Here is a 10,161-nt window from a genome sequence, read left to right as displayed (position 1 = left end):
CGCGGTGGACGCGCCAGCACTCTAAAAGCTGCGCCAGTCTAACCGCTGAGCCAGTGCCGGATGGGCGGGTGTGTGCGGCGCAGCAGTGAAACGAGGGTTTTTTATCATTTTTTTTTTTGCTTCCGGTATGTCTCTCTCTAGACTACGCACGGAAAGCAGCAGGCTACACTACATTCGGACGTTCAGCACGGTGTTTGCCTCTTCCAGTCGGAACTGCAGAGGCTGATTTTCTTCCTAGTCATTTCTAGCCAGAACTTTGCACGCTTCGGTTAATGAACTGTTCCTGGCTTTGTTTCTGCTGTTGCGGCGCTCATTATTCGTTCAAAATGTCACTCTATGATGCGGGCGGAATGCAGCTGCGGTCCGAAAAAGCGCTGGCTGAGAACAGCGAGCATGCAGTCACATGGCGCCGTCTTCGAGACGTTGGACACGGTTACGAGAAGGCTTGGCAGAATAATTACACTGCGGTGGTCCGCGAGTCAGCCATAGCGCGAAAACTGACTGGAGTCGGAGTGAAAAACAAGAATTGAAAAAAAAAAATGAAATGCAAGAGTTTTGATGTGCAACAGAAGTACAAAACTGTATTGTTCAGCGTTGTGGGTGAAATGGCAGGAAAGATGGTGCGGGGAGGTTTTAAATGAGTTGCGCGAGTGTCACTCCGGTTATTCCCCGTCGCTGTCGTCCTCTGCACAGAGAGCGCTAAACGTTTCGAAGATAACGCGCTGTCAAGCATCAGACGTTGGATGTCGGAGCGAATTATGTGATATTCATCAAGAAGAATCATTTCACCTAAGAAATTGTGTGTTTTGGCCGGCTAAATCTAAGCACATCCTACTCTTTTTCTCTTGGCCGCAATCAAAAAGCAGGTTAGCTTTTTGGCGTGTGCGAGCAAGCAGCTGCAGTTTAAACTTTCAATATTTCAGGCGCACTAAGGAACGTGGCTGTTTGATACTACGACACACTTCTGCCTCTCCACCTGTTAGGGAATATTATTGCAGTGAAATCATTGTTACTAGTTTAAAAAGGCAGTTGGTGTTATTGCAGGACCGTACAGACGCCTAAATGAAGGAAAAAAGGTCAGTGAGTGGCCCTGGAAGTGACATAAGGTTCCCTTTCCACCTGTTTCCTATTAAAATTATTGAAGTCGTACAACCGCTAGCAGTGTTTTTAAGTTCATTATGAAAAATCCAGGCGCTAACAAACAACGACACAGAGCGGACAGAGCGTCTTTAAATGACAGCTTTTGCAGCATTTTATGGCGACTGTCTTTTGTTTCAAACAAAATTCTCTAATGACGATAAAGGGACGCGACATAAGGCAACATGTTATTTGATCCCCGTCGTTAAACGTTGTGCGAAGGAGAGTGTGCCCACCGATGTACAGGCAGGACAATTAGGCTAAAGTGGTGTCCATCTTTCAGGGAGACAGAAGCAGCTCATGCGCGCTCGGGTGCACCTATATCGCTATCAAGGCTTGCGCCGGCTCTGGCGGCCGCAGCAACCGGTTTCCAAACAGCTCGGACTCGGCCATCCGGAGTGCCCCGTGCTGCGCAGACACTTTCTCCGCTGAGAGTGTCTGCATCCTTTGCAGTGTTGCGGGACGCTTCGGCTGTGCGGTGCCCTCGAAGTCGACTCTGCTACTTTCGTTGGAACTGCTCTCCGAGATGGCTGGTGTGTACATGAAGAAGTCAACGGACGACGTGCTCGATACGTCCGAGGATGCCCTCCCTGTTAGGCTCCAACAGATCGCCGAAGATCAGCTTGGAGAGACTCCAGAGCGGAGAAAGGAATCCCTCGCGGAACTTCTGCAGCTTTTATCAGGTGAGGTAGAAGTTCGACTGCCTAAAAATGAGTGAACGAGAGTGCAGCCGTTTTCCAGGCGGCTGTACAAAGTGCCAGAGGGAGGGTAATCTTATATTTCGTTTTTTTGAACGTTATCTCACACAGGCAATATAAGCTGTCACTAGAATAACTTCTGGCGGGAAGCTTGGCCACTTCACCGGTTATTTGTTGTGTAATAAAGAGAGTTGGGCCATTGTCGTCGTTTCACATCTTTGAGAAGAAGGCTGCTGGAGTTGCCCTTACAGCAACTTGGCCTTAGTTTGAGCAGCTGACACTTGCTGTCATTTGGTGCCACCACGCTTGGATAACGCCATCTGTCGGGCTAGTTGGTTGCGATCCATATGTATCAGCAGCGCGAACACCACACAGGAAGAAGAAAGAGAAGAAGGTAAAGAGCGCTGAACTTCCAACTTTTATTTGAGCAAAAAACTGAACCCGCACTTTTATACACATACCAGGTAAAATCCCACCAGGGGGGGGGGGGGGGGGGGGGGGGCAATCAAGGCACGCAAACGAATTGGGACTAACACAATGTCCAGGGCATCAATATGATAACTACTATCGCACTATACAAAGACTTCCATGAAATGAAGCACGAATGACATGCAGAAAAACAAGACAAAGTAAAAACAGGGTTGAGTGTGCGCAAATGGAAAAATGGAAAAACAGATTTGAGGGCGCGAATTTTGCTAAAAGCAAAAAAAAAAAAACATGAGAAGGCGAGACACGGTAAAAACGTAAGCGATGCGAAGGGATGAGTGCCAACAATTAACACGGCTAGAACGAAAATGCAGTGTGCCCCTAAAAACCAGGCAAAATCAGGTAAAACCAGAGAGAAAGGTGATTTCTTTTTCAGATAATGAGATGGAAGGGGTACTTACGCAACCTTCCTTGAGCCCTGAGATGTAGGTAGCTTCAATGATTTCGCGTGTTAGTTGGTTTTTATGTTCCTTTAAGACGGTTGCTTTCTTAAAATGAGGAATGCACTTCTTTTGGCTATCACATGCGCTGCAATGGGCGGGCAGGTTCCTCAGCGGCGCCCCAGTTAGATCGTTCCTATGTTCCATTAATCTTTCGTTTAAGCATCTTCCTCTTTGGCCTATGTAAGCCTTACCGCAAGCTAAAGGTATAGAGTATACAACACCCTCCGCACAAGACACAAAAGGATCTCGGTGCCTGGTTGTACAGCTACTGTTCTTTTTCTTTTTATTAACTTTGTTGCACAGGCTTGACAGGCGCATAGGGGCTGAAAAGACTACGTCTACGCCTGCTTTTCTGCCAATTTTCTTGAGATTATGCGAGATTTGGTGCAGGTATGGCAGAACGGCGACCCTTTTGTTCCGCTGTCGCGTATCACCCGGGGCTTCAAATTCATGCTTCATACTTATCAGGATTTTTTAGCTACAGAATAAAGGAGAGATTGCGGGAATCCTGATTGCGTCAGCCTCAGCACTTAGCTCGAAAAACTGTCTTGCAACCTGTGTTCACAAGATTTTGTGAGTGCGTTCTTAAAAGTTGACTTCACGATGTTCCTTTTAACAAGTTTTGAATGGGCTGAATCGTAGGGAAGGATGGGCTTATTGGCTCTTGGTTCAAATAACCAGCACACATGGTCCTCTCCGAAAAACAACTTTAACTCTAGAAACCGCATGACGTTTTGTTCTGGGAATTCATGAGTAACTTCAAGAGGTGATATAGTATTAGAAAAAGTGTGGAGGACTTGAGCTGCTTCTGTTTTAAAGGCTTCAGTGTCGCAATCTAAGAGGACCAGGAAGTCATCGACGTACCGGAAAATTTTTAGAACGCTTGAAGACTCGAGCTTGTCCTTCAAGGATCTGTCATGCATAGCCAGGAAAAGGTCGCTCAAAATGGGGGCAATGCATGAGCCTATACATATGCCTTGCTTTTGTATGAATCTCGAACCGTTCCACTCTGTCACTGTTGATTTTAGGTAAGCGCATAGCAATTCAATGAAGCCATCCGCAGAAACGCCACACTCATTTTGGAAGGCCACCACACCGTGTCTATCGATGGCGTCACGAACACATTCTATGAGGGTATCCTGAGGAATGGAATAAAAGAGGTCCTTTATGTCAATGGAGAAGCAATTGAACAACTGTCTTTTGTTTTCGTGCAAGAATCTGACAACTTCTTCGGTGTTTTTTGCAAGAAATGGGTCATTGACTGGAAGTCGCTTGAGGTTGCTTTGGAGAAACTTGGCGACTTCTTTTTGCCAGGTTAACTTCTCAGACACAATCACACGCAAAGGGCATCCAGTATTATGCGTCTTCGCGGTAAAAAACATTTCTAGACAGCCAGTCTTTTTTCTTTGTATTGTGCGTGTAAGGTTCTCTAAATTCAGTTGTTGGCACAGCTTCTTCGCATTGCATCTTAGTTTTGATTCGGATGTTGTGCATTTTACAAAATTTGCTGGAACTGCTTCCGCTGCCTCTGACATGAACACGCGTTTCGGAAGGACGGCAAAACCTCCCTTCTTGTCGGCGGTTAACAATGTTGCATATCCATAGCATGCCCGCAGAACGCCGAACCAGGGAAGCAGCCGCACAGCCAGTAGAACCAGAAAAATGAACGTTTATTCAAAAGTGTAGGACGTATTTATAAGCAGCCGAGTGGCCGGAAGATAGGAAGGAGCACGTGTACATAGCGATAGGTCGAAGCTATGAAGGATCGCCAGATAAGGCGATAAAAGGTGCGCGCACATCGGAAACACACGTGAAGATGCCACATTCCTTCCTCCTCAGAAATGAAAGCGCTGCACTGGCTTGCGTTCTCTTGTCGAGCGTCTTAGAGCTTGCTGGGCGACACCCGTATTCAACGGGGCCACGGGAATATCTGGTGCTGGAAAATGTGGAGAATCGTTGCCATTTGGGATGCGCCGCGCATTGGTGTCTTCCTCCGGGCTCACAGTTTTTGGATGCTGTAGTTGTGTTGCTTCGCCTGGCTCACTGGGATGTGTGGTGGTTGTAGTTACTGCCTGGGTAACCCCTGGTGCTTCTTGCCGCGGGCGGACCTGGTCTACGTGCCGCTGGACGACTCCGTCCGATGTTTCCACTGTCACCATTCTCGATCCAGACGTCGCCTTCACATGGCCGGGTGTCCACTTGCTCCCCGCACCGTAATTGCGGGCATATACCTCACTTCCAGGTAGTGGCAGCCAGTCATCGTTGCTGTCTTTTGGTCCCGCAAGGGCTGGAGGAAAACATGTGTCCAAGCGTGAGCGTGTTTGATAGCCCAAAAGCAGCTCTGCTGGGGATTTACCCGACTTTTGCGGAGTCCTCCGGTAGTTAAAAAGCAACCGTGCTAGGTTCTCTTCCAGGTTCCCTTTACTCATTTTTCGAAGGCCATTTTTCACAGTTCGCACGGGCCTTTGCGCCGCACCATTATACTGGGGATGGTATGGAGCGCATCGAAGGTGCACAATGTTGTTGTTTGCCATGAACGACGCGAAGTCTTCACTGGTAAACTGGGTACCGTTGTCAGAAACGACTGTGCGAGGTATTCCAAACCTGCTGAAAATGTCACGCAGACCGTTAATTGTAGTCTGCGTTGAAGCATGCGCCAAAGGCAGTGCTTCGAGCCGCTTGGTATGTGCGTCGACTACTACGAGTATCATTTTTCCGCAGATCGGACCCGCGTAGTCAATGTGAATACGGGACCACCTTTCGCCTGTTTCAGGCCAGTTAACGACGGGGGCCGCGGCTGGCATCGGCAGATTTTGCACACAGCGCTGGCACTGAGCAGACACCTCTTCAATGTTTCTGTCGAGGCCTGGCCACCAGAACAGAGAACGTGCGACGGATTTCATTGCCGGTGAACCCTGGTGCGTTTCGTGTAGGATATGCAGCACACGCTCCCTAGCTTCGGTCGGTATTATGACCCTATTACCCCAGTACACCAGTTCATGTGCTACGGATAGTTCTAGTTTACGGTCAAAAAACGGCAGCACAGCCCGGGTCATTCCGTTTGTGTTCCTGGGCCACCCATGTAGTATGTACCGTTTGACCTCGACCAGGACAGGGTCAGAAGACGTCAATGCCTTCAGCTCACGCGTTGTTACGGCGCCATTGTTCAGCTGGTTCAGCGACAGCACATATTCGGGCGGCTCACCGTCGTCGCCAGATTCCGGAGAACGCTGCGGAAGTCGGCTCAGGGCGTCCGCATTCAGCATCTGTCGTCCTGGTGCGTACTGTAGCCGGTATCGGTAGGCCCCCAGGTGAAGCGCCCACCGTTGTATCCGTGCGGCGGCCATTGTGGGCGTTTGCTTGTCTGATCTCAGCAGGCCGAGCAGTGGCTGATGGTCAGTCACCAAGGTAAATTCCCGACCTAGAAGGTAGTCACGGAATTTCGTGACGCCGAATACCAGAGCCAGTGCCTCTCGCTCGAGCTGTGAATACTTGCGCTCCGCCTGGGTCAATGTTCGCGAGCGGAACCCGATCGGCCTGTGAATGTTACCAGTCGTGTGAAACAAGACAGCTCCCACACCGTACGGAGATGCATCACATTCAAGCTTAAGTTCCTTCGAAGGGTCGCAATGAACGAGAACCTTGGCTGCTTTAAGGCTTTCCTTGGCACGTTCAAACGCGAGCTCTTGAGGCTGTTTCCATTGCCAACGTGCATTTTTTTCAAGCAGCTGATACAATGGACCAAGTGTGGTTGACATGTTCGGCAGAAACCTCGCGTAAAACGTAACCATACCCAAAAACGCACGTAGCTCGCTGACATTACAGGGGCTCGGCGCCTGCATGATAGCGTCAAGGTTTTTCTCTGTCGGATGAAGCCCATCACGATCGATGCGATGACCAAGATAAGTTACCGCTGGGCTACGCAACTTGCACTTATCGATCCTTAGCTTTACACCGCACTCTCGGAAGCGCTCTAAGACGTTTTTGAGCCTCTCACCGCTGTCACTCGCTCTCTCGGAAATGAGCACATCGTCAAGATAAGCCTGCGCTCCTGGAAGGCCAGCCAAAACCTCATCCATTTTTCTTTGGAATATTGCGGGTGCAGAGGCTATCCCGAAAGGAAGCCTATTGTAGCAAAATAGCCCTTTTAGCGTATTAATGACGCAAACTTTCTTCGCGTTATCGTCTAAAGCCACTTGACTATGCATCCCGTAAATCCAGAGTGCTGAAATAGTCCCCATCATGAAGTTGGGCAAACATATCCTCAATGATTGGCAATGGGTATTGCTCTGTTGCACACGCTGGATTTACCGTGGCCTTGAAATCTCCGCAGATTCTTACTGCACCGTCTTTCTTAAGCACTGTGACTATGGGCGTTGCCCATTCAGAATGAGCCACCGGGGACAGTACGCCCAGAGAAACTAAACGGTCTAGTTCAAGTGACACTCGCTCGCGTAACGCGTATGGAATGGGTCTGGCCTTACAGAACTTGGGTACGGCGCCTTCCTTCAGGTGCAAGCTGGCTGGAGGACCCTTGATTAGCCCCAGTTCCTCGGAGAACACGTCGTGGTAGTCATGGAATATGTTGTTCACTCTGGCTTCGCTTGCTTCTTTTGTTGACACGGAGTCCTCGACAAACCGAACCACCGGAACGCCTGCTCTGTTCAGCTGCTGGATTAAATCACGACCACAGAGGCTTGGTCCAGCACAGTCCAACACGGTCAGCTCACACTTTACTGTCGCCCCTTTATGGCAAACCTGGAGCGCAAGCTCCCCAACTATTGGAAGGCGTCCTGTGTAGGACGATAAATTCAGGCTGGACGGTTTGAGTTTCGGCCATTGCTCGCGATGCTTATCGTACAGCTGACGCGGAATGACACAAACGGGAGACCCAGTATCGACTTCCATGCTAAGCTGCACGCCTCCCCAGGCAAATGTTCGGCGGATCGGTGGTTCCAGACAGTTTTTTCTTTGAGATACCAAAGTCCAAATGTGGGCGGCATCGTGTTCCTCGTCTACTGAGGTTTCCGTCCCTGAAAGGGCGTTAGTTTGCGCCGTCCTTGCCGTGCATTGTCCCTGAGCGCCGTGGCTTCGACATTTCCTTGCGAGGTGACCACGTCGTCCACAGCGGTAACAACGGGCGTTAGACCAAGAGCAACCTGCGTCATTATGTTTTGTACTACCACACCTTGCGCATTCTTGATGCTCAGCAGCCCTCCTCTCATCTGGCCGAATTCCCGTATGATACGCCCGTACTTTTAACACGGGTGTCGTTGTACCGGGTGTCGTTGTCGGTCTAAACATGCGTTCCACGCCACTATCCGCAGCCTCAGCTGCAAGGACCATCGTCTCAGCGTCTTGAAGCGTTAAGTCCTGCTTTGCGAGTACCTGCTTCTGTAGGGCACTTGAACGTATACCACACACAATGCGATCTCGTAGCATGCGATCCAAAGCACTGACAAAATTGCAATTGTCAGCTATTCGGCGAATCTCTACCAGGAATTTATTAATCGGCTCTCCCTCCGCTTGACAACGACTGAAGAACTTGACGCTTTCGGTGATTTCGTGTCTCTTCGGACTGTAGTGCTCACTTAGTACTTCGACGACTTCTGCATACGTCAACGCATTTGGTTTTCGCGGGGCAACCTTTCCTGCCAGCACTTGAATCGTATGCGTATTTAACGCGGCAACCAGCAATGCTCTTTTCTTAGACCCGTCTTCAATCACATTCGCTTCGAAGTATGCTTCCACTTTAACAAGGTACGGTTGCCACTTATCTTTGCCTTCTTCGAAGTCCGGAAGGTGGTGAGCCATGCTGGCCTTGGTTTCTCGGTTCTCTGTGGGTTCCTGTTCAATGTCGACTTTCACTGCATGGGCAGTGTTCATCCTCGTCGCCACTGTTGCATATCCATAGCATGCCCGCAGAACGCCGAACCAGGGAAGCAGCCGCACAGCCAGTAGAACCAGAAAAATGAACGTTTATTGAAAAGTGTAGGACGTATTTATAAGCAGCCGAGTGGCCGGAAGATAGGAAGGAGCACGTGTACATAGCGATAGGTCGAAGCTATGAAGGATCGCCAGATAAGGCGATAAAAGGTGCGCGCACATCGGAAACACACGTGAAGATGCCACAAACAATGACAAATTTTCCTTCATTAAAAATGAGACTTCATTAAAAATGAGACAGTCTTCTTGATTGGGAACCTGTGCCTTTCGGCGCTACAACGCATGACCAGGTCCACTCCGTCCGCGGTACATCGATCCGCCTCCGCCGCTGGGGCGAGGCTAGAAACTTGCCTGACCATGGTCAACATTTCCGGCGCTGTCCTCCTCGGTTCCACCGCGACCTTGGCTCAGTGATCAAAGAAACGCTGGACCTCCTCTGGGATGCTCCTGACACCTCCCACGAGGTGGACGGGGTTTCCAGTCTTTTTCTGCTTTGGAGGCACGAGAGCACGCAAGCACGGAAGTGCCTGCTGCCAGAGGCACTGTGTCGTTCGGCTGACTTGTGTCGCAACTTCACGCCATTTCCTTACTGCTGCTGGCATTGGCGTCGATGTGAACACGATTAACCGCAGGTGTTCTCTGTGGAGACTCGCCTGGTGCTGCCATTCCGAACGTAATATTTTGCACAGGCGGGTGGCATGGCCGACAGTGGGCTGGATGCCGCCGAACAGCTTTAGAAGTTCAGGTGGGAGCACCTTGCGTCGAATGCAGAAGCCGAGAATGTGCTCCCACCTGAACTTCTAAAGCAGTTCGGCGGCATCCAGCACACTGTCGGCCATGCCACCCGCCTGTGCAAAATCTTGCGCTCGGAATGGCAGCACCAGGCGAGTCTCCACAGAGAACACCTGCGGTTAATCGTGTTCACATCGACGCGAATGCCAGCAGCAGCAAGGAAATGGCGTGAAGTTGCGACGCAAGTCAGCCGAACGACACAGTGCCTCTGGCAGCAGGCACTTCCGTCCTTGCGTGCTCTCGTGCCTCCAAAGCAGAAAAAGACTGGAAACCCCGTCCACCTCGTGGGAGGTGTCAGGAGCATCCCAGAGGAGGTCCAGCGTTTCCTTGGTCACTGACCCAAGGTCGCGGTGGAACCGAGGAGGACAGCGCCGGAAATGTTGACCATGGTCAGGCAAGTTTCTAGCCTCGCCCCAGCGGTGGAGGCGGATCGATGTACCGCAGACGGAGTGGACCTGGTCACGCGTTGTAGCGCCGAAAGGCACAGGTTCCCAATCAAGAAGACTGTCTCATTTTTAATGAAGGAAAATTTGTCATTGTTAACTGCCGACAAGGAGGGAGGTTTTGCCGTCCTTCCGAAACGCGTGTTCATGTCAAAGGCAGCGGAAGCAGTCCAAGCAAATTTTGTAAAATGCACAACATCCGAATCAAAACTACGA

General features: G+C 50.3%; 1 protein-coding gene across 1 annotated transcript; it reads right to left on the bottom strand.

Annotated features, from left to right (window-relative positions):
- Positions 1 to 4,599: 4,599 nt before the first annotated feature.
- LOC149326956 (uncharacterized) lies at positions 4,600 to 6,281 on the bottom strand. Its single transcript, XM_089563585.1, has 2 exons — positions 5,970 to 6,281; positions 4,600 to 5,051 (listed from the first exon to the last, which is right to left on the bottom strand). Exons 1-2 carry the CDS (start codon positions 6,109 to 6,111, stop codon positions 4,600 to 4,602), a joined length of 594 nt encoding a protein of 197 aa, XP_089419711.1. The 5' UTR covers positions 6,112 to 6,281.
- Positions 6,282 to 10,161: the final 3,880 nt, after the last annotated feature.

Source organism: Amblyomma mixtum, chromosome 10 (genome assembly GCF_055824585.1).
Source record: "Amblyomma mixtum isolate Tamu chromosome 10, ASM5582458v1, whole genome shotgun sequence".
Classification (NCBI taxonomy): Eukaryota; Metazoa; Arthropoda; class Arachnida; order Ixodida; family Ixodidae; genus Amblyomma; species Amblyomma mixtum.
The sequence above is the reverse complement of the archived record's forward strand: the minus strand, read 5'-3'. Positions and strand labels throughout refer to the sequence as shown.

Coding starts and splice junctions, on each gene's coding strand:
- LOC149326956 (XM_089563585.1), bottom strand. CDS start 6,111: ATGGCCGCCGCACGGATACAACGGTGGGCGCTTCACCTGGGGGCCTAC. Junction 5,052..5,969: donor TCCGGAATCTGGCGACGACG/GTGAGCCGCCCG, acceptor GTTTTCCTCCAG/CCCTTGCGGGACCAAAAGAC.